Raw genomic sequence first — 24,669 nt, 5'->3', positions numbered from 1 at the left:
GCTAGACAGATAGCTAGACAGATAGACAGATAGATAAACACATTCTCAAATGAACACTTCTGAAACATATTCTCAAATGAACACTTCTGGGACATATCTCGAAAATTATGAATGATTTTTGATTGTCAATTGAAACATTAATCAATCTAAAATTATTTAGAATGCAGAAAATAAGTTAAAGTAACTTGATTTTGACGAGAATTTTTTTTGAAATTTTCGTGAAAAATTTGCTGAAATGAGTGAAAATTATAAAAAAGCGGTGTATTTCCAGGATAAAAATCCGTACAATTTGAAAAAAAATCCGTACAACCCGTACAATTTTAGGGTTACAAAGAAAAAAATCCGTACAATCCGTACATTTTGGCCACCCTGTAGATTATTGTAATTCTGAGCATCCATAAAACTTTCCTGGGATCATATGTAAGGTCCCACAAAAAAATTTGAGTTTACTCGGTCCAGCCGTTTTGACGTTTATTAGTTACAAACAAACAAACAAGCAAAGTATAAATATATTAAGATTGGAGAAACTGAAACAGAAAAATTGTTTAAAGAAATTTTACTTGTTTTCTCAATTCCCAAATACCAAACATTTCTTACTAAAAGTTTTTGCAAATAGAGTAAATTCGTTTGTACAAGTTTTAAATTGAATCTACCTGGAAGAAAAAGGCAAGAATTCCCAAGAGAACAAATGAGAGCTGCAGAATTCACATTCCTTCTTCTCATCAGTTCTAGCAAAGCTTCGTCCTGCAGGAAGACCAGGGTCTTCCTTGTTGAAGGTGAGTCGATCAGTTGGCATCTCATCCCTGTTTAACACGTTTTATCATTTTAACCTTATGTTCTAGGAAGGGGGGGGGTCTGGAGATAATTATACTCTTGAGGGCATTCCCCATTCTTTCAAGAAAAAAGTTCCAGTTAAGATTAAAGTTCAAATACAAAAGAAATTGAGTTTTTGCCATACATTTTCTCATCCCTGTATCTTTGCTAGCTATAATGGTATAGACCCTTGATATTAAAAACTTAAACTATGTAATCAAACAGACCTTATAGTTTGAAATATCAAAGGTCTACAAAATAAATCTTTTAAAGATGTAATTATTATAAAGATTTATTCACACACAAAGATATAAATACATATATAAATGGTGTAGTTTAAATTTGTTAACTTCCCTTAACTCATATTTAAGAAACAACCAAATTTTACTAATCCATAAAAATTTAAAAAATGTTTTTCATTTTGTTTTATAATAATAAAGTTTATAACAAGATGAGCACAAAGACAAAGTATTCAAGAGCGGCCAGGAGTCCAAGCAGTGGTAGTTTCAGTATATGAAGGAGGAAATGTACAAACATTTTCTCAATCCATGAGACATGAGAAGGAGGAGACTTTCTCGCTGAACTCTACCATATTCTCCAGAATAATAGTCATGAAATACGAAAAACGATAAATTCCTCAAGTTAGTAACAGGGAAAGTGGTCTAAAAGGAACCGTAAGCGTGATTTCAAGTTACCCTCCATCCAAAGATGACAATGTCCGATAAATCATTAAAAGCTTTGTCTGGTCAACTATGAAAGCTAGATATCAAAGTTTGATAATCTTGAAAACTGATTATCACTGTTTCTCTAAAACAGTAACTTGTACATTTCTACTGCAGAAAAACATATCAATGCATTAAGGGACACTTGAAATTACGCTATTATTTCCTTCATATAAAACTTGCACACAAATGTGCATAGAGTTAATTCACTGTGAACTAGACAGAAGAATTTATACGATATTACTGCTTCGACTTTGTGACCTCGTAGGTCCTTTAATTTTGATTTTCTGCACAAGCTTAGAAAAGAAAATTATGCGATCATTTATTGAACACATTTTTTCCCCTCAATATCTTCAGATGAGTTATGATTGAAAACATATAAGATTTCAAACTTAAGTGCAATTTACTTTAGTTTGACGTGAATTAAACAAGAAGAGTATCTATATTTATTATACTGTTTTGTCGACCAATATTATTTTTTAAGAAATAAAGGAGTCAACATATGAAACTTCTTCTTTTTCAAAGTGTTGCAGTTTTAACTTCCTGGAATTTATTACTAAATGTAATCGTTTACTGCAGGTTTATAACGGTCCTCAGGGAGCAATTTAGCATTAAGCTTTTTAACAGAGGTTATTTATGTGTTTTGCAGAGTAAAATATTTTCAGTCGTGGCCCAGTAGATTGTTCTTGTAATCTGAATATACTTCTGAAGAATACTCAGATAAGAAATCAAAATCTAACGGAGATAGAAGAATTGGAAAAGTTTCACAAATCAAGTTCAAAATGGATTCCAATTTGATAAAAAGTGACCCTTTATCAGAGAGGGATTCAACAAGTCCATCGGCATTCTTTTAAACATATAGCAAAGGATAAATGACGTGAATTAGATAAACATAAAGGAATTGATTCTTTGCCACAAGCTCTGATTTTCATATTCTCATATCTCTGCAATCCAATGTTGTAGACCTTAGAAATTTCCAATTATGATTTTTTTTAATCAAACAATCTTAGTGTGAAAAAAAATTCTAAGTTTCAGGTTCCAATTTGAGTTTCTGGCAATGTAGTTGTCCCACCTCCTTACAAAAAGTACCCCGTAACGCCCTGGCTGGCTACCCCCAGGCAGGCGTTTTGTGACATACATAATATGTACATTGTACTATGTACTAATATGTACTATCCAGCTTTACATAATAATAGTTTTAAAAAACCAAGAAAACTAAATCTAAATCAACCTCCTCAAATTATAATTTTCAAACAAAACTGAAAAGTTCCCCAATTTAAATTCAAGGCAATGTAGTGGATCAGAGTGGATAGTTTAGTAAATTTGAGCTAGTTCGCTGAACTTCCTACTGCCAGTTCAAATTTGAACTACCAAGTTCAAAGTTAAAGATTAAAGAAGGATTTGAAACGGTGAATCAAATCTGAACCGGTGGTAAGCAGTTCAGCGACCCGCAAACTCATTAAATTCGGCCCCTGTACATTTAAATACTCCTCCATAACCTCATTTGTCTTTGTTTCTAAACAAATGACAGAATAACATAAACCAGAAAAAATTACAAATACAACATCATATCAGCTAGATAAAACACAGCAAATGTTAATATGCAATTACCAACAATTCAATAATTCTTTTAAAAATGGTAGGCTAGGGATCTTGCAGATATTATACAGGTACAGGTACAGGTACATGTACAGGTACAGGTACAGGTACAGGTACAGGTACAGGTACAGGTACAGGTACAGGTACAGGTACAGGTACAGGTACAGGTACAGGTACAGGTATTCATTACCTGATATTATTTTAATCCCAGAAGGATATTTTACAACTTCTGGGAAAGAACTCTCTTAATTATATCAAAGGTGAACATAAATAAAATAAATAAAGGAACTAAGAATTTCTGATTTTACAATTGGTATATCTATGCAACCTGATGGTGTAAACCTTTGATATTTTTAACTTTCATTATTTGATCTAAAATGATTAATGATAGCTTGAAATATCTAAGGTCTCCGACATTGAAATCAAAGATATAGGGATAAGAAAATCAGAGTTAGTAACAAAAGCTCAATTCATCTTTAAGATCTATTCAAAAATATTTATTCATCAGCTTTCCAAGATCAACGAAGAATTTTAAAGACGTCACAATATCTTTAATGTTTATTGAAACTCTCTGTCTAACAAACTTATTTGGTCCTAATCCTACTGAAGTGGAAACGTGTGACCAAGTTTACACAAAATTATGATGGTGGAGTAAAATTGTGAATTGCACAATAAACACGATAATTAAGTGACACGATAATTAAGTGATGATACTAAATCGTCTTCTAACTACGCAGCATGACTCTGTGTGTCTGATAATAATAGTAAACATATCAAACAAGAACACAAACACCATATCACATAATCCCTGGATTTTAAATACAAACCACATTTGGGGAAAGCGAAGAAGTCATATAATCAATTCATAAATCAAATTGCACGAAGCGGCAAAGCCCCCCCCCGTGCTAGAGAGGAGGCAAAATTTCTAAATATGTGGGAATCAAGATGGAAGAAAAAAACTATTTTGGTGTACTTCTGCTGTAAGAGGAAAATTACATTTCTAGGGAAGACCATAGAGTTAATTCACTGTGAACTAGACAGAAGAATTTATACGATATTACTGCTTCGACTTTGTGACCTCGTAGCTCCTTTAATTTTGATTTTCTGCACAAGCTTAGAAAAGAAAATTATGCGATCATTTATTGAACACATTTTTTCCCCTCAATATCTTCAGATGAGTTATGATTGGAAACATATAAGATTTCAAGTGCAATTTACTTTAGTCTGACGTGAATCAAACAAGAAGAGTATCTATATTTATTATACTGTTTTGTCGACCAATATTATTTTTTAAGAAATAAAGGAGTCAACATATGAAACTAATTCTTTTTCAAAGTGTTGCAGTTTTAACTTCCTGGAATTTATTACTAAATGTAATCGTTTACTGCAGGTTTATAACGGTCCTCAGGGAGCAATTTTCGTACTATTGTGATCTCAGAATTAACACAGGGAAGTCTATGTATTCACTTTGAATCCCTAAATGTATTTCTAAATTATAGCACTGAAGCGCTACAAGTATTTCTATAAGTACAGTACTATGTGTATGTAATGTATCCCTGGTATAGGAAGAAACCTCTAAGTTAAAACAATTACAGAAACTAGTCTCACCTTCCTCCGGTAGTTACTTTACTTCCTCATCATTTCCGCTGACTAGAGAGGCAAATATGACCGAGAGTCTGTAAATTAACTGTTTACTGTACATCCCAAAGATAGTGATGAGAAGGTTCCATACTCCGTAGTTACAGTAGAACGGAGCGTTGTTATCTTCATACTGGACATCCCCAATGTCAATGAAGAAAACAGAACTTAGAATATAGCGGTTGGTTCTTGGGTTGGTTAGACTTTTGGTATATTATGAATGTCCTAATATGCAGAGTCAGCGACTTCTAATTGAAATTACATTGCTTAACTTATTAACTCTAATGACCTCCACAAATAGAAAATATTTCAATTTGATATTTCACCTCTGATTTGATATAGGAATAAATAAATTTGATCAAAATATCAAATATTTATACATTTGGCGCTTCTACATGATTGATTAAATATTGTTTTCCTTCTAATCCATGCCGCATATGAGAAAATATTGAGTATTTTTCATATTTTAAGATAAAAAGGTAGACCTCATTTTGGAGCGCTTTTAAGTTGTGTTTCTTCACGAACAAATATAATTCACACGGACTAAATGTCATTTTAAAATGTTAGAAAAGTATTCGTTGTAATAATTTTAATCTGGTCTAAGGTTGAAACTATTGGTTAAGAAAGCGCTAATCTACAATGGCTGAACTTGATACCAACAAGGAATATGAAATGGAAGGGAGATACAACTCCTTGCATACTCAGTATCCCCCCCTTCCCCCTAGAATAAACCTTTCTCCAATACATTCCTATAGAAAACAGATAGATAGATATTCATTGAATTTGTTCTATAAACCTTGTTTTCCTCATGCGTAATTTTCCTTTTTCTGTTCAATGAACCCTAAAAAAATGGAATATTTGTTGTATAAAAAATTAAGTAAGATAAACTTGTTTATGAAAATATATCGAAAAAAATGTGTATTTACTCCTGGTGAACAGTAAACAATGCAATTAATTGCAGAATTCCAACTACTATTAATGTATATAAACACTTTACACTACACAGGGGTTTATTTCCAGTCATATTCCTGTAAAATTGCAAATCTGCCATTCTAATATAATCTCGTTCCTTGATTTTTGGTCTTTAAATACCAAAACTTGTTAGATGTTTATTCTGTGGTAAAAGAAAGTGCTTGTATAACCTTGTCAATTAACCCAAATATAACACGTGAAGGAATAAAGATCTTGGATTACTGCAGACGGATTAAGACAAATATCAGATTTCTTTTTTTATTTACATTTAGTTTGTACGTTAGTTTTACATTTAGTTTGACCTTTAATTGCATTAATCTCACATCTTTAGCTCCTTAATCTCTTTTATCTTGTCCTCCCAATAAATCTCTTGTAAAGGTTATATCTTATTTGTCTATCAAGAGTTTTCTCTCTTCGCGGTTGTATGTTATCTTAGAAACCTTAAAGATGTTGATGGAGAAAACAAGATGATTCTGGGAATATATCTACCTACGTTCTACCTAGGTCCTTCCTTCCTACACACTTTCCTACCCACCTACCTACCTACCTATCTTTATGTCTACCTTTCTACCTACCTACCTATATTTATGTCTACCTTTCTACCTACCTACCTTCCTATATACCCTATCTGCCTTACTACCTATCTACATACCTACCTTATTAAACTCTCTTCGTACCTTCGTACCTACTTATCTACATACCTTACTTATCTAACTACCTAATCTACATACCTTCGTACCTACCTAAATCCTTACTTACCTACCTATCTACCTACTTAAAAACCTACCTTCCTGTCTGCCTTGGTAAACTCAATCAAAAATGCAATTAAGTTGACTCCAGGAAATCATGATACGATCTGCTCCAGTAGCCTCGATCATGAACACGTTCCCTGATTTCTCCCAGTATCTGCAGGGGTGTATGGATGTTCATACTTAACCCTATTCCTGCTGGGTTTGCGATAAAAAATTCAATTTTCGCAAATTTGCAATTTTTTTTGCAGATTCTAAAAGTAGAGCACAAGAGCTTTCTAATGATGTATCATTTGTCATATTTGGACATAAAACATGGAATTTAGAGGGGGGGGGGTCAAATTGACCCCCCCCAGCGTATCCTGGTTTTCAAGTACCCCAGCAGGGATAGGGTTAATGGCCAATTTTGTCTCCTCACGGAGATCCAGATAAAAATGAAAATTATGCTTATTTCCCCACATTAACTCACTTAATTATGCTTTTTGTTTTGTAGTCTTAGACATTTTTACATTTTTAAACTACAGCGCGTTCTATTTATACGATATACATGAATGACACACTTCAGTTTCAGTAGAAGTAAATATTTCCATTAACTGATAGCGCTGATTGAAAGATTTATAACTCTAATTGGATAATGAGATAGATAGAAAGATAGATGTTGCCGCTTTACTATTTCTATTGGTTCATGATAGACAAAAAACACATGACTGAACCCTGATTGGATCAGGTGCTAATGGACTCGGCATACAGGAGTGGACCCCCAATCCCCATTTTGCAACTACTCGGAGACATGGCCAAGCACATGGATAGAAGGAGCCCTGACATATGCTCGTCAAAGAAATGAAAGAATCCCGGTGGTAAATATAAATTCCTCGAGTTTTCCAAGCCAGGTTCTCCTTAATCTTGCTTCCTTGGCTTTCCACTCTAATTCCTCTCTAAAGGGGATGGTGGAGATGTCACATATGATGTGGGGGGGGCATGCCCTCATTTTTGGTCCAAATCTTCCAATTTTTTGGCTGCATGCCTAATTAGCGATCGAAATTAATAACCTCTAATGACCTCCACAAATAGAAAATATTTCAATTATGGCTTTATGCATATCAAACGAAAGCTAGGAACCCAGGGAATCCAGTAGCAACAACAAATCCAGTGTTTGACCATTTAATGACCTCTTACTACCTCTAATGACCTGAATGACCTCCAAAATGAAAATGTTTTAACTATGGCATTATTCATATCGATTAAAAGATAGGAATCCCAGGAACACAGTAGCAGCTACGAATCCAGTGTTTAACCTTCTAATGACCTCTAATGACCTCCAAAATAAAAATGTTTTAACTATTTTAAATTTTATTTCGAACCTTAATAAAAAGACACTTTAAAACGTTTGTTAATTAAAATATAAAAAAAATAAAATAACTTAATTGAAGCTTAATGAACAATATCTCACATAAAAAAAACTATAAATCTAGTTTTTATGATTAGGATTAAATAGATTCAATACACAAAATTATATTATACATTCTCCAATAGCTCCTTCAATAAGGTTTAACAGAAACTGAAAACTCGCCTTAAACTCCTTAAACTTTAATTTTCTTGTAATTTCCCTAAAAGTTTGTAACTTTGTAAACCTTTGAGATTTTAAACTTAAACTATTTGATTAAGCTGAATTTATAGTTTGAAATATATTTAGATTTAGTGAGGTTGCAAAGATATAAGATCAGGTTTGCATAATCATGATTGGAGTAGGTTTTCTCCTGTAGAAGTAGATAACTGAGAAACAATCCAGGGATCCGATACAATAGATCCGTTCCTGTGCCTTATCCGGTAGATAACAGTGATCTCCACAAAAATATCTTTTAAAAAAAATATATGACCAAGTAAAAAAAGTTGCGTATAATGTCCATTGGGACCCAAGAGAAGAAACGAGTCTAAGATAGACCCGGTTTTATTTAATTTAAACTCCAATCTGATTGGTTTAAATGATTCTCTAAAATATCACAAGTTTAATTTAATCGGGGAATAGGAGTGCACTCAGTGCACAAGCTTCTTTAATTAAAATAGGATCAATAAAAATCAAACTACATTAAATTATTTTAAATTTAGGTTTACATCAGTAAAATAACAATTCATCAAGGTACATGAGCATTGAGCAGTAAAGCACCAGAAAGATTCCAAGGAGCTCAGGAACTGAGTTCTTAAACCCAACCTCAAATTTTCTAATCGCTATATTTTCGGGTTGTGAAGGTTTATTTAAATATTATATCATTATATCATTGTGGCAATAACTCATTCCTTTACCAATTTAAAGTTATAAATGTGTATTTGTATTATCCAACGCGGTTTCTTGAAACACGATATATATTTGTTTTCAACCATAAACGTTCTAGATATTTTTCTCTTTAATATCATTCTTTTAATGCATAGTCACAAACAAAAGTGACTTCAGAAACGCTTATACGAGATCTTTCCAGTCTTTTTTTCCATTCATGGTTCCTTGCAACAGTATACTTGTTCCATTCTTTACAAATAGTTTGAGGTAGTCATTCAAGGCTCAGTCTTTGTGGGTAACCATTTATTTATTGTCTATAAATGTAAGATAAAGCAGGGGCTATTTCCGTTAATATATTTTTAAGCAATTTTCCTGAAATTCTATTTATATCCTCAGAGGTTTTGTTTTCCAGTCTTTCTAATTCTTCCATTATTTTTTACTGGATCAGTTGGAAATATCAAAGGAATGCATTGAGGGAGATGGAAGAAATTCTGAAAAATCTATATCTATTATAAGAATAGCTTCTGCTTTAAATTGGCCAATAGATGAAAAATATTTATTGAACATTGAGTTCAATACTTTATCTGAGAAACTGAGATAATTTATTTTTTCTTCTTAATGGAATCAATTTTCATTGAACTCTGATTAGGCTTCTTTCCCGCCATATATTTTTTGATGTTTCCCACATCTTCTTGGGATTTTGTTTTGGCAACCTATTAATTTACTAAAATAGATCTTCTTTGCTTGATGTTTATCGTGTATTAGTAAATATTTCGAAATCTTTGATAAGGAATAAGTTTGGTATAGAGACATCCCAAATTTCTTGTAAAACTAAAACTGATACATTTCCTCCTGATTTTTCAATTCTTTCAAGAAATAACTAATCTATAACTTAAAACTCGTGTTAAATATAAAAAGCACAAAACAAATAATAAACTTTTTTGATCTTTGAATAATATTATATATAAAATCAATCACAGTTGGTGAGGATATCACATGAGTGTAAATATTGGGTTTAAAAAATCAAGACAAAAACAAGAGAGCATGCACTTGACATACTAGGTGATAAAAATAAATAGGGTTTCAGAATGTAGGTTTTCATGAATTTCCTTTCAGGTTTTCCTTTGTATTCTCCAATAAAAGAGAGAACCACTCCAACAGTCCTGGATTGATGTACAACAAGAACTCATCCTCAATCTCAAGCATAGGTTTCAAGCTTGCAATCTCATTCTCAGAACACTCGGAGTGGTTTCCTGAAAACTGGATCGAGTCCAACACAAACTGTGCAACTCGGTCGGATGGTTTAAAACAGTCTTCGATCGATCTTTCTTTGTAAATTTTCAGAACAGTCAGGGACGGATCATCTCTGCAACTATCCAAGGAAAGGTTTTTCAGGTTGTGAATCTGCTGAACATCGTCCTCCTCTTCTAACATCACTATGAGAGAATCATGAGTAAGAATACAAGTTACAGCAATGTACTGGTTGTCTCTGTGTAAACTAGCATCTACGGAGCAAACGATTCTCTCTGCTAAAGATATCTTCCATTGAAACTTCAAATCGGAGCTAACTAGATCTAGAACTAGAGAAGGGACACACATTTTAATCGCTTTCCTGTCTTTGCTCCACCCACTTCCAACTAACAAACCTTGTCCTGTTAATGCAATAAGTTCCGCTGCTCCACCCAGTGGTTTAGCGACCATACCAACCAGCCCCTTACCAACCCCTCCCATAAGTTTGATCGGAGAAACCCCATCATTAATAAGAATCTGAATGGGATGATGAGCGATTCCTCCGATAGCTCCAAGAACACTAACTCCTATTCCGGACAGACCCGAGATAACACCCTCCGTCACTCCTCGTGGTTTCTGTCTTCTGGCCGCTTCGTTCCTCTGCCAGTGCTCATTGTCGAATGAAAGCTTGTCCAGGTTCCTCGAGACGCTTTTAGCAAAGTTGGTGATTGAGGTGAGGGTTCCTGCAGAGACATGTTTAACAAGACTTGAAGATCCTAGAGTCAGTCCGACTAAGAACCCCCAGGGTCCGTTAAATATACCCTCGCAAGGTAGAGCAACAAAATCCTTGATTCCTTCTGTTACATTTCTGGTAAACGCTGCAGGGTTTCCAATCATATCAAGACTTCCCACCACCCAACCTGCCTTAAACAGTGCACCAGACAAATAATGCCTGGACAAGGTGTGTCCTATACTGTACCCAGAGCACCACAGCTTTTCCTTTTCAAACCTTGCCAAGTTTAAAACTGTATCTTCTAGACCCAGGAATAGTTTGACTGACGCGTGGACGCTAACCTGAAGGTAGATATCGTTTATACATATTCTATCCAGGAACATCAGGTTTCTAGAACTCTCAATGTTTAGACGAACTTGGATAGGGAGAACCCCTGAGATGGAAGAAACCTCTCTAGTACCGATATTACCAAACTGTTTTCCGTACTCTTGAAGTACATAGAAGAATGTATCCTCTAGGTTAAGACAAACAGGGCTAAGAGAAATTGTTAGATTGTTCAAGAATCGTTTATGCGAAGACTGATCCAAAGTAAAGTTTAGTTCCAGAAACCTGGACTCGGAACCCTCTGGTTTGTTGATAACTACAGGGAATTGATAAAGTCCTCTATCATACATCTGATTATCTAATTGTAGATCTCCAATATTACACTGTACTCTATACTGCTGGACAGGTTCAGATCCTTCCATCATTTTCATTAGATTTGGAAGAATCTTCAAGGATGTATCAGTCAGAGTTAACCTTACTATCTCTTGAATATCCGGGAAGTTGCATAAATCATCGGTTATTGCAACATCGAACTCCTTCATCTTGAGAACCATGGTAAAGATTGGTCGAACATCCTTGATAGGATTAGGTTCATGGTCAACAGAGGTTCTCCGGGTACTGGACTGGGACCGTTTAAGCATAACAAATGAGTTGGTTGAACTGACAGTTTCAATCTCCAGTGGTTCAGGAACAGGTGTACCTAGAGCCTCAGTTTGGTCCTGAAACCGTGCGCGGATATCCTTTGCTGAAATCTCCATATTAGAGACGGGTTCGATAGAAATTTCCGATATAGGGAGAGAGGAGTTGACACGGAGTTTTATATCTCCGTATCCAGGGAGATTAAGGAAGGTTTCTTGAGATAAACTGATGTCTACACTCTGTGACCAGGTATTCTCTAAATAGAAAACATTAATATAAGAATGGTAAAAATGAATAATGGATGTTACTACAGCTCAAAAAAACGTTACATACGTATTATTTTAAAATAAAATATACAATGTTAAAGATTAAGATAAACGTTTGAATATCTAGTAAAACATTTTTGAGAGTTTGATCCGTATTAAAAAAAGAACTATCTTATTAAGATTAAATGTCCTGCAAAAACAGGTTAAATTAAATAAAGACAAAGTTTAGAAGTCCTATTAAAATATCTGACCTGAATTAAATTTTCTGAAAGCAATCCTATTCTTCTCGTGATCCTCTATAACGTAAGGATATCCGTCTTGAATATATCGACATGTATAGAAAGCATGATGCTCGGTTTTCAAATATTCAGGACTCTCAGATACTTCTCCGAACTCAATATCTTCCAGGAGCTTATTTCTAATCCTAAACTGTGGCCTCTCGTCCTTCAGTAGAACTACGTGAACCTGTCCCTCAAGCCTGTGATTAATCAGTAAACAAGGATATGCGGATACATCCTCACCAGACAGACAGAAGCATTGCCGTTTATCCGAGTCCGTAGGAATACTGATGTTCCTAGTCCAGGTGTTCCCGGTGCAGGAAACCGAGATGAGAAACTCAGGTTTAGCGTTTCCCTTGTCAAAAATGTTCCAGAGCAATCCTTGCTCCTGGTTCCCACATTCTAGATCAAGTATAGACTCTTCTGTACTTTCTTCGGTGTTATATTGAATACTGAGAGATTTCCTGCACGAAACTGAAGGTTTGATCCTAACCCTGGTCTCCAGCTGGTTTGTAAAGATAAACATAGGTTGAAGAGTAACTAGGCGGGTCCCCTCAACCATCTCAGAATGAATATTCAGAAACATTCTTCTTTCACCACATTTAACCTGGTAGATTATATTTCCAGACAAAGGTATTATTTTCTCATGGTTTGGGAGAAGAGAAACATACGTCCAATCATGATCAGTGATTTCTAGTGAAGAGCCAAGGTACTCCTCACCCTTGTTTGTCAGCAGTCCAAATTTAAACACAGATTTGAGAAGAGGAGGATGCAGGACAGAGTTAGGATCCATAAACCAGAAGTCCTTCCCGGAGTTGACAACCAGGTTTAACTCAGTTTCATTCACAATCAAAAGCTTGGATTGAACAATTACTTTAAGTGTGTTAAGAGCAGGATGTATTTCTTCAAACCTAACCTGACATTCTGAACCACACTGATCAACAATCTTTAACTTGGTTAGGTCTCGAAAGTCTTTGGTTGAGTTTAGTTTACATCGACTTATCTTCATGATATCGTTGACCATGGTGGTGTGGGTCCTGGTTTCAAATTTGGAGGTTCTGACCTGATCAATTATACCCCAGGATACACTGACAGGAGGTGAAGATGGGGGTGTGTCCGGGCTTAGCTGAAAACAGAGATTAAATTTATTCTCCGGAGCATGTTGGAGTTCTAGCTGAGCAGATGTGTTGAACCCTGGTAGGATAATGTCACTCTCCACATCCTCACACTGAATGTGTGTAGTTAGCCGACCCGGAACCAAGGATTGAACAATATACATTGGACTAAACACAACCAGGGTTCGTGTACTAGCTCCAATATTCTCCTTGAATAGGCTGCACCAGATGGTTACACTAGTTCCCTTCTCCCTCTGAGGAAGACGGACTAATGAACTTTTTCGTGGATTCTTTAAACTGATTTCACCAGACCATGGAGTAAACAGTCCAAACAGTTTCAACTTCAGTCCCACAGTTGAGTGTTCAGTTATTATAGAGACTGGTCTCTCAAAACTACCTGCTACATGCTTCTGATCCTCGGTGTTCTCTGACAATAGTTTGAGCTCAATATGATCCTGGAGCAGGTTAATGACAGTAACTAGTCCCATAAACCTCACAACTTGGAGAGTTGAGGACTTCATCTGAACCTGTATCACTAGTTGACTGCTATCATCCAACCTTATCAAAGATTCTCCCTGTTGCAAGGAGAAAGAGTCCGACCAAGCAAGTGTATGCATGCTAGAGGACAATCGTATCATAGATGCGCTCTTCTGTGACCTCCAAGTGTACATGAGTAAGGTTCTACTCTCTGCTAGTATCTTTTCATCCGTTCCAACCTGACCAAATAGTAGGGGTCGAGAGGTTTCATTCACAATCATTATCTGAGTCAGTGGAATGAAGGGAAGCTCAGCTGTAGGATTATCTAACATATTCCAACTTTGTTCCCATAGTTTAAAGGATTGTGACAGAGTATGGATTGCGAAAGGACCAAGAATCATCTCCGCAGTTCCAATATCTGTAAATACATCAAGAAAAGTTTTCTGGGTCTGAAGTTTCAAGGAGACATCGCAAGGTTGGAGGAAATGATGTTTAGCAAGATAAAGATAATCAGTGAACTGAACCCCAACCCTTCCACGAGCACTCAGTTTTGCGGACTTATTAGATTTTTCATTCCAGAGACAGATCTCGGAAGAAACAGACTCTATATATCCTGTTAGAAAGGACTGATCTTTTGGAAGAGATGTATCCAACCCTAAACCATTAAAATCATCTTCAAGTTTAATTCCTACAAAATGTAAATGATTGTGGAGCGTAATATCTACATGTGACGAGCACAATACAATTTGAAAGTTTGGCAGCATCGAGGATGAGTAGAACGAGTCTACACGAAGAGCTGATAGTAGGCTGCAGGGGATCTCATCTCGTATATTTCCAACAGGAAACATCTGAACCCTCCAGGTCTTAGCAAACTCACACCCTCTTCTATCAGTGCAGAGGGGCAGATCAAGATGAGTAACATTCCCTTCTTGCAGTTGAAAGTGCTGGTAGAGCATCCAACATGATCTAGTTCCAGACCAGAACTGAAGTTGGCACGCTACTGAATCTTCTCCTGATAATCCGTCTTGTGCAATGGTTAAAGGAAGTGGAAGTATCGCCATCTTAGTAAGAGCTCTTGGTCTAGGATATGTCCAGGTTAGAGAACTCTTGTTGTAGTTTACGTTGTAAGGCAGAGGAATATCGGAGCTGGATTTATTCTCCTGAACCGAAAATGTTCCAAGTCTCAAATCGTCGGTAAAATACTCCCCGTCCTTGGGAACACTTTCAGTAGGTTCTAGATCCTGGATATTCTCATTCTCTGGATATGTTGATCCAACCTCATTCTTAATCAAGGTTGCAAGTTGATCTAAAACAAAGCAGTGATGAGGACCAAGATGAAAACTTGCTCTTCCCAGGGTAAATATTACAGTTCCACTGAGAGGATGGAACTCTAGATCCGAGGTTAGATGAGCAGATATATTAAGGTTTACAGGATCCAATAAACTATGGACTAATCCATCTAGCTCTATTAGAGACCTTAGTTGCTGGAATACAAGATTAGTCTCTATATTTATCTCCTCTCCGAAATCTAGCTTTAAGGAGCTTTTTAATATAGTGAATCTGTGTTCAAGCAACATTGTCTTGGAGGTTTTGAACAAGAATCCAAATCCTGTTTTGTTTGTTGACAAGAGAAATTGAATTTGTTTGTAAGGAGATTTAAACGGTATAGCTTCATTATTCCTCCTTGAATTTAAATATTTGCTATTTACGGTGTTCAGAAGCTTCACTTTCTCAGGGTCTAGTAGGATAGTGAAGGGTCGGCCTAATGTTGTGGAGAAGAGAAGGTTTGAACTTAGAAACCCTTCTAGGGTTAGATTAAGAAATGAAGGTCTCATCCCTGAAATGATATCAGCTGGAACTGGTTTAGACTCCAGGATAGTGTTACCGAACATACTCTCATTTATAAATGTATTCTTAGTAATATCCAAGTTCAAGGTTGGAGTTGATGCCTGAAAGGTGTACAATGAGAGAGTTATCTTCTGCGAAGTTGGACTGATAACTGAGAATATATGGGGTTGGGTCACCGTTGTCATGAAGAGAGGTTCCAGGCAGGGTTTATTATCTTCATATAACATGAACTTAATGCTGTTACACGTTAGCAAAAGTTCAGCTGGGACGGATATTTCAGGAGGATAATCCTCAATCACTGGCACGGTTTCAGGAGACACTGAGGACCTTGATAAATCTCTGATAAGCTCAAGGATGGAATTGAAGAATATAATCTGCTGCAGGCTGATAAATAATCTGATATCTGAGTAGGTGTTCATCTCCAGGGATATTCCTCCAACTAGATACTCCTCTATCTTCCTGCTCCTTTGTCTACTGTATATAATTGCAGGAGCAAAGTTTAACTTGAAATTAACGTTATGAAAAACAGGATAGAGAATAAAACTGTCATCTTTCTTGTTATCAGGGTTGGATCTCAGGTTCCACTCAAACGCTGGGTTCTCCGACATTGTCCTCAATAGAATCTTCTCATTCGGTCTTTCTCGCAGAGCCATAATATCCTTAAAAATATTTCTGTTAGTTCCGGGAGTCTTAATAAACACGTGCATAAACATTAAAAAACATTAAAATAGCATTTTTTTAAAATAAATTAATATATAAAAGCTTTTCAAAATGTTGTTTTAGATATTAAAAAAGTTTAGGTAACATATCATTATTTAAATTTGGGACCCGTTCTTCAAATCACATCAATTTTGAAATTACAAAAAAGGCAAATTACGACGATAGAAATCCGAGTAAGGAAATATTGTGTAATTTATTGTTAAAAGGATTACTAGTATGACTAGTAACATACAAAAAACAAACATTTTATTAGAAGGAAAGATTAAGGTTTTTTTATTTTTCCTAAAACAGTAGGAGAAATATCTAATATATTCCGGGAATAAAAACTAGTGCTAACCTGCCAACTACCAGTAAGAAGGTTAATCCCTGAGATATCCAACTGATATTGACGATCCTCCAGGACTGAACCCGGTATCTCCAGGTACCCTGCCTCTGCTGCAGAGTAGTACATTTCCTCATTGACCAGTATCCTGGAGAGAGGGTTTTCCACCTGACAGGTTAATCGTGCACTCTCCGTCTCCAGGAGGAAGAAATCCTGAGCTCCAGGTTCAAGTGTAGGATCATGAACATACAGTCTACTCCGCTTAGACTTGAAGTAGATTAGAGGAAGCGTGTTATTGTTTAAACTTGAGTAGGAACTAGATCTATGCTCAGAGGAGTTGGAGGAGAAAAGATCTGTGAAGGGAAGAAAGCATCTCACAAATTTATCTAACACGTCCGTTGTGAGAAAAACATCAACCGGGAATACTTCAAGATCGATTTCCGAAAGATATTTTAGTCCTCCTTGATCCTGTAATAGGTCTTCGTCCCGTCCAACCTTCATCTTTCTGTGGACATTTTTTACCTCCGCTCTTGTCAGAACAAGGTTTATAAACCCGGAGGAGAAAGATTGTCTATCCTCCGAACCTTCCTCTAGATAAACCTCTTCTCGAGCACTTTCTGGGATATGAGCTCCGAGGTTTGGGAACAGATCAGAGTTACAGGATATAATCAAATCATTAAACGGCTGGACGCTCCATTCATTGTTAGTAGACAATTGTTCGGATTGACTGGATAAACTTCGCATCCTCAGGGAAATCTTGGAATATGTTGCTTGACAGTCATAGGATAACGAGCTGTCTTCCATACAAACTGAAATCTTTGTGCAGGATTGAGAAATTAGGGAAAACGTGCAGCTAGGTATTGTGCATTGAAGCCAAACGGACGTGTTACTCTGATCTCGGATGGGTTGGAAGGGTTCAGTTCCTTGACTCTGGGTTACAGGTGTAACGGACTCGGATACAGAACTTACACTGTGCTGAAGAATTGCGAAGGATGTATCAGGTTTAGTTCTCACAACTTCTACAGTATCCGCACTATACAGGAGTTTTGAAGAGAAGGACTGGATGGTTTGTGCAACATTGACAAGTTTACACACGGTTTTATCCTCTAGGATGAATTGTACAGGGGTGATATCGGCATGTACTGCGAACGCAAAGGATTTATTCTCAGAATTATTCATACTCAGGGTACACCTTGAAATAATTCACGATTAAACAATGTAAAAAAATCAGGGGTGTATAAAAAAGGTGGAGCATGTAAAATATATATCTTAAGGATCACAGAAGAGTTTTGTGAAAACGGCTCTAAGCTATCACAGCTCTCTTGCCAGTAGTTTTACATATATTTGCTGTACTAATGTTTTTATTAATATTTGTATAAATTTTGTCATCACTGCAAAAAAATATATAATTTGATTTGATTTGTTAAATGGTGAGGAAATTATAATTTAAAACTATCTTGGCATCAAGAAAATACGTAGAACAAAAATAGCAAAACATTGATGCTCCAGAAAAAAAAATTTTGAAAGTGAATTTTCCTTGTTGAAACCGGGAGAAGACTGGTGGTTTCTCCGACTAGGAGAACTTTAAACCCTGTCATGTTGAGGGTGAGAGGAAGAGTATTCTTCCCAGAGATCCAGACTGCCGGGGGGAACAGAACAGGAAAATGTTGCAAGCTCTCCTCTTCAACTAATCCATTAGTGTTGAAACAGTCAATATTTGGAAATCCAACATTGATAATCCCTAGTCCAGGTTTCATAGTGATCAGTTTAGAGATGGTTTCATCCATATCTTCAGAGCTAAACGCCAGAGAGAAATCCTCACAGAAATATAGGTTGAAGGGTTCAGCCTTAATGTTGAATAACGTGCTTTTTAAGATTTCAGGAGCAAAGTTTCTATTTTCTTCAAGCAGAACCCCTTCGTCTTGTTTTAAAGTTGCGTCAAACGATCTGAACCCGCTATCCTCACATCTTGCTCCGGGTTCAGTGGAAAGGTTGGGTGCACAAATTGCCTGGATGAGAGGAACCATCCCAGGGTAGAAAATACAATCCGAGTGTCCCAACCTCATATAAAAGATGGGTGGAACAAACTGCGTATCTGCTCCAGAAGGAAATTGAAGGATTAAATTGATCCAGGACTCAGAACTTTCTCCAGGAGCGGTTTTTCTGGGGCTCTGAGTCGAAACATTGTTTCCCTTGAATACTAAAGAGAACTTAGGTTTGTAGGGTAGAATTATGTTTGCGAACTTGATCTCTAATTCTCCGACACAAACGGACACAGTGTTGATTTTGCTAGTCCAGGTAAATGTTGTACTAAGTCTGGAGCAAGAGCAAAGTAGAACCGGACCTAGATCTTCCAGCAAACCTTCAACTAAACTTTTCTCTCCGAAATTAACGGCGTGAAGTACTTCCTTAACTAAGCCAACGGAAAACATGGATATCCGTCCCTCCAGGTTGTCCAGCTCTAGGTGAATATCTCCCTGCTTCTGGTAAATATTCTTCCAATGGTTCTTCAGAAGAAGCTTCTTCCCAGTTAGTTTTAGCTTCTGTAGATTTAATAGTTTAATCTGCTGATCCTTATACACGATCCTACTCCAGTACTCAACCAGAGTTCCAGATACAGAGTTGTGGGAATTGTTTAATATTATTCTACTAGGTGGATGCATCATAGATCCAACCTAAACAATCAAATTTTAAAATAGTGAAAAACAAATTCATCATCTTTGATTAAATTACCTTGACGTTTCTGAGCGGGTACATAGGAGTATGAAGTGTTAGATCTAGACACCGAACCCCAGTTTCCATTTTCCTATCACCACAGTGAAAAGTTAGAACAGGATGCAGGATAGTGATCTGATATACCCGGATAGGATTATTGTTCTCTAAACTATCAATATCCTCCTTGGTTGGAATCTCAAGCTTTGTTGGAACATCGTCCTGAACCTCAGGAGCAGGAGAATCAAACTCAAGAATCATTCTTCGGAGAATATTAATTCGTTTCACCAGGTCCGCGTCTACATGTATATTTGTTGGACCAACTACAAGCCGGCATATCGCCCTCTCAGGTAGGTTACTGTACTCAAGGTTGGAGGAGAGTAGCGCTATATCCTCACTTGTTGCATCCTCAGGGTACTCAATACTATAGATATAATCTAAACCCAGAGCAGGCGTTTTCTCTAGTAATTCCGTTTCATTTACATTGTCCATATGCTGGTCACTACTCTTATTGTCTCTGTAGTTTAACTCCGCATGGTTTTTTGTTTCTTCGCCTGGGCTGCGAGGTTCAAACAGAGAATCTAAACAATTCAAATTGATCAAACAATTTTTAGCTGAAGTAGAATGTTAAAAGTTAAATATCTAAATATGATGATGAATATATATTAAATCTAAAATGTAGATTACCTTTGAGATATTTCTCCCCGACGTATCCTGCAAGAATGAAGGAGTGTAGAGAGGACGGATCTCCGGCAGGAGATAAAACAAATTGACTTACTCCGCCCTGGACATTGACCCAGTTTTGTCCAAGACTGGAGAGGTTTAGATAAACTCCCTGCAGGGAGAGGGATAGGAACGGAGTGTAAACATGGCGAACTCCTCCATACCCACCCTTACTCTTTACACTCTTGCTCGATTTTAAGGTTAAATCAATTTCCTAAAGTAATATTCTCGAATTAGTTTAATTTATCAAAGTTTTAATATTCTAAGTAACCCCTGTTTAATAATAACTGACCTTAAAATTAAAAACTACACTTGTAGATAGCTCCTTAAGCTGAGCAGGGGTGAGATGGAACTCATCCTCTTCATCCTCATCCTCCCATTGAATGGGGAGAAGAGCAGAACCTACAGTTGATCCAACAGTCCAAAGTAAACCTCCTGAAACAATATTTATTGAATTATAAGATGTGGGGTTAGGGGCGTATTGTTTTTAAACTTCATTAAGTTAACACATTTGCCAATTTCATTCCATTTTGTCNTATTTTTGATGGGGTGAGGGATGAATTTTTAAGAAAAAATATCTCTAGTTAATCTGTAAAAACCATAAATAAATGTTTAAGTTTAAAGAACGCCTACCTAGAGTTAAATTGTCTTCTGACTCTTCTGTTGCATGATCAGGACTAGACTGCAAAGGATTAGATATCTCTAAACCTTCTCCAGGTTCATGCCTCATATCTCCCCTTATAAAGTCCAGGAAGAGTGTGAGGAGGCGGTGCAGAAGAGCCATCTGTCGGCTTGTTACAGAGAAATCCATTTTCTGCATCATAAAGTGGAAAAGGGTTCTAAAGGGGGATTTTGAGTGAATGGTTTGGAAGCACCAGGAGAGACGAGCAGTGAGGGAGCAACGATAAAGTAATGGATCCTATAAATATATATTAATGAATGCTTCACAAATCTCTTCATTGAATATTGCAAGAGAAAACGATATTTAAAGTTTTTAGAAGGAGGACAATAAAAACTGTTAACTTAGGCTTATCCTCTAGATATTGACTAAAATTCAGTGAATAAATATTTTGGTTCAGGCTCAAATTAAAAAAAACACACATTTAAAATATGAATAAATGTTATTACCTTTGTGTCAAATGATTCTGATTTGTACAATTCCGACTTAGTCAAGATGAACAATTTAAAAATAAGAACTATCCAGAGTTGGCCTCTTACCTCATAGGATTCAATTTTGCCCATGGCTCCTCTTTTATCCAGGCAGACAGTTAGATCTGAGACGGAGAGTAGTTTCCTCATCACAAGATCTGCAGGAGTAAGCTCCGTGAACGCAGTCTCCCAGTTCATATCGGAGGAGACGAGGGAAGCGTGGCGAACATTGATGCTGAGAACCAGGTCGTCCTCGACATATTTCAGGATCAGGTTGTTACAAACTACCTGCAAATAATCAGGGTTTAGGTCAAATATTTCTGGTATAAATGTATCTGTGTTATAGTAACTTTTATGCTGGTTTATCAAAAATTTCATCAAATAAATAATGTTTAAAATTAAATAATGATAAAATGTACATACGTGTGATAATAAGATCAGAATAATAACATTGGTTTGAATTATTATTGTTATTATTAATGTTATTTTTAATGTTATTATTCTTATTATTATTATGAATAAATACATGTTTTTCTGTTTAGTAAAAGGTTACTACGAAAAAGGAAAAAAAATTGTAAAGCCTAAGTGAAAATATTAACTGTATCTGAACTTAAAAACAAAATGAGTATTATTTTGTCCTACCTGAACATTTGAAATTATTTTATTGACTAGATTCTGAATATATCCCGGAGCCGCTTCTTCAATCTTATTCCGCTTTGGTTTACGACTCGACTCTTGGCTCACTCCACTCTCTCCGCTCACTGAACCTGTTTTCCCGGTCGGGAGCCTCAGGACGCATTCAATCGTGTTAATTGTGAGAACGATAGGTTCAGATTGAAGTCGAGTCCACGGGACATGGATCTGTAACTCGTGAATATGACCTGAAAAATAAAAAAGATTTTTAAACTTCCTGATTATATTTCTTTATATATATATATATATATTTATATCCTTTAATATTGCAAGCTATAAATTCTGCTAAATTAAATTAGATACAACATTAACAGGTTTACACCATCCGGTTTAACAGATATTGGGGTAAAAAATGCACCATGCCATTTCCTCCAAAAAAAACGTGATAATCTTAGTCTCAACTTACTAAATGATTAAGTTTTACTAGGGGAATGAATGTTTATTGTTAACAAGCAGAAATTAAAAAAAAGTCAAATCGTGAAAAAAAAAGTTGATTTTTGAAGAATTTTTTTGGTTAGCCTCTGTTTCCCACAGGGTACCCATGGGTTCCCTAGAAAATGTCCGCCAATTTGATCCAACCGTTTGTCCCGCTAAACCTAACATATATATTTATATGAGCTAAGAGCTTTTTTATTCGTGTTATTGGGATGTCATAATAGATAGATAGATAGATATAGATTTAAGTTTTACTGTCAAAAATATGTTATTTTATCATTAAAATTCACCTAGATAAGAATAAACTGCACCTCATTTCAGTTGCACTGTGAATAGTTACCTGAAACAAGTTTAAAGGGAAGTTTTAGTTCCTCCTCCAGGACATCAAGCTTGAGATCTAGGTTGGTTAGGGACGCGTCTCCGCCCCACAGAGAAACTTGGGAATCCTCACTTCGTACATTCTTCACATACTTCTCCACCCGGCTCAGGATTAGAGGAGTTATGTAGGATTCAAGTTTAAACATTATGTACTAAAAATTACGAAACTTTTTCTGTTAATAACATGTTTCACAAGTTACTTTAACATTCTGTACTTACAATCACAGAGTACATTCTTTCTATTTTTGTAGTTATGTACTTATTATCACACAGTACAGTTTAAATAAGTTCACATAATCCTGTTAAAGAGGACAATAACAGTTGTTTATACCATATTTAATCTGAAATAAGAAGCGAGTTAAAAAATGTTCTTTTAACGTTCATTTTACAAACAGGAATCCACGAACATTGACAATAAATTTGTCGAAAGTATCCCTGAACTTGATCCTATGTAACCGCTCCGCCGTGAGCGGAGTATTTGCAGTAAGGGCGGTGAAAGCTTCGAGTAACCTCTGCTTGTTCCCTTCTTCCTAAACAGATAAAAACTATGATTACACTTTCTACAAACAATGAAACACCTGTTAAGAGGTAAGAAAAATCTATTTAAAAAAAAATAAAATTCTTTAACAATTTAGAAACAAGGGCTTATGTATCTTTACCCATCCCCTCAAAATAACCATTTTTGAGGGAGAAATTTTTAACATTATTTTAATCGTTGAGTTGACTTAAAAAAAAGAAACACTTGTTCAAAAACCAAAAAATAGCCACCAAAAGAAAAGACGAAAAACATTGTAGAGCAGGTGCATNTTGATGAAAAATTGGACATTAAAAGGCAAAAATACATTCATTTACCACTAAAAATCATTTATTTTCTCCACTTTAGCGAATGGAACTTCCTTAAAAAAAGTTGGCGTGGAGCGCTAAAATACCTCTAGAGGGGAAAACATTATTTTTTAAAGAAAATATATACAGTACACCCCAGTTCTTAAATCTTTTAACCATGGCAAGTTAACCTGTGATTGAACCAAGAGCTCCACCAGCTGTTGATAAGTATCCTGGTACAGGCAGATTAAAACGTAAAGAGTGGCAGAACTGTTCGGTATGAGATCACTGTTAATCTGATGGTTTAGGATGAGATCTAAGTAGAGTTTAAGGAAGCACCGCATCTGCTCATAGATCGGGGGTTCACGGATATGGTTTCGAACCATGTAGCCCCCCAGAACCTACAATTGTAATTAAATAAAAAAGCTTGCCAATCCATGTATCTTTCCCATTGAATATATATTGAAGGTAGGTTAATAGAAACAATCTTCCTATTTGATGATTTTAAGCCACGTAGTATTCCGATGGTTAGGATCATTTGAGGAAAAACGCAGATTCTAAAATGATCCCAGCTATAAATATAGATACAGCTTAAATAGGGGGCTCATGTGTTAATCATATTCTTGACAATTTATAGGGTTTGTCTACACTAAAGAGAAACTAGCGGGTTCTAAACAATATTTTCGAGGATTTCCTTAAAATCTAGAGCAATAAGAATGAAATCCTTTAGATCTTTTTCCGTTATGGTGTCTAGTTTTGGGAAACAATATTTAATTACCTGAATAAAATCACAGCAAAGGCTGAATACCGGGTCAACACCGAGGTTGGTGAGACCGAGCTGGAGGCTGGTCACCAGACTCTGCTGTAGGTCAGCCTGGAGTCCTATCACCTGCAAATATAATATAATTGAACATTATAATCAAATTTCAAAAATTGGGCTACAACGGGTAAGTTCCCCCCTCAGAGCGTAGTGGGGGGGGGGGGTAATTTTTCAAGAAAATATATATACTCTGCTTTTTTCATACATTGTAAAAATCCTG

General features: G+C 36.0%; 1 protein-coding gene across 1 annotated transcript; it reads right to left on the bottom strand.

Moving 5' to 3' along the window:
* Positions 1-9,687: 9,687 nt before the first annotated feature.
* On the bottom strand, positions 9,688-24,540 carry LOC111702405 (vacuolar protein sorting-associated protein 13B). The gene is made up of 13 exons (XM_023474076.1): positions 24,408-24,540; positions 23,821-24,030; positions 22,770-23,337; positions 21,944-22,182; positions 21,371-21,589; positions 20,786-21,071; positions 20,445-20,587; positions 20,117-20,366; positions 19,451-20,010; positions 18,254-19,392; positions 16,733-17,909; positions 12,209-16,334; positions 9,688-11,947 (listed from the first exon to the last, which is right to left on the bottom strand). The coding sequence occupies exons 3-13, from the start codon at positions 22,951-22,953 to the stop codon at positions 9,864-9,866; spliced, it is 10,407 nt and encodes a 3,468-aa protein (XP_023329844.1). The 5' UTR covers positions 22,954-23,337; positions 23,821-24,030; positions 24,408-24,540; the 3' UTR covers positions 9,688-9,863.
* Between the last annotated feature and the right edge of the window lie 129 nt (positions 24,541-24,669).

The sequence above is a fragment of the Eurytemora carolleeae genome, unplaced genomic scaffold, assembly GCF_000591075.1.
Source record: "Eurytemora carolleeae unplaced genomic scaffold, Eaff_2.0 scaffold488, whole genome shotgun sequence".
Classification (NCBI taxonomy): Eukaryota; Metazoa; Arthropoda; class Copepoda; order Calanoida; family Temoridae; genus Eurytemora; species Eurytemora carolleeae.
Note: the sequence above shows the minus strand (reverse complement) of the source record. Positions and strands in the feature narration are given on the sequence as shown.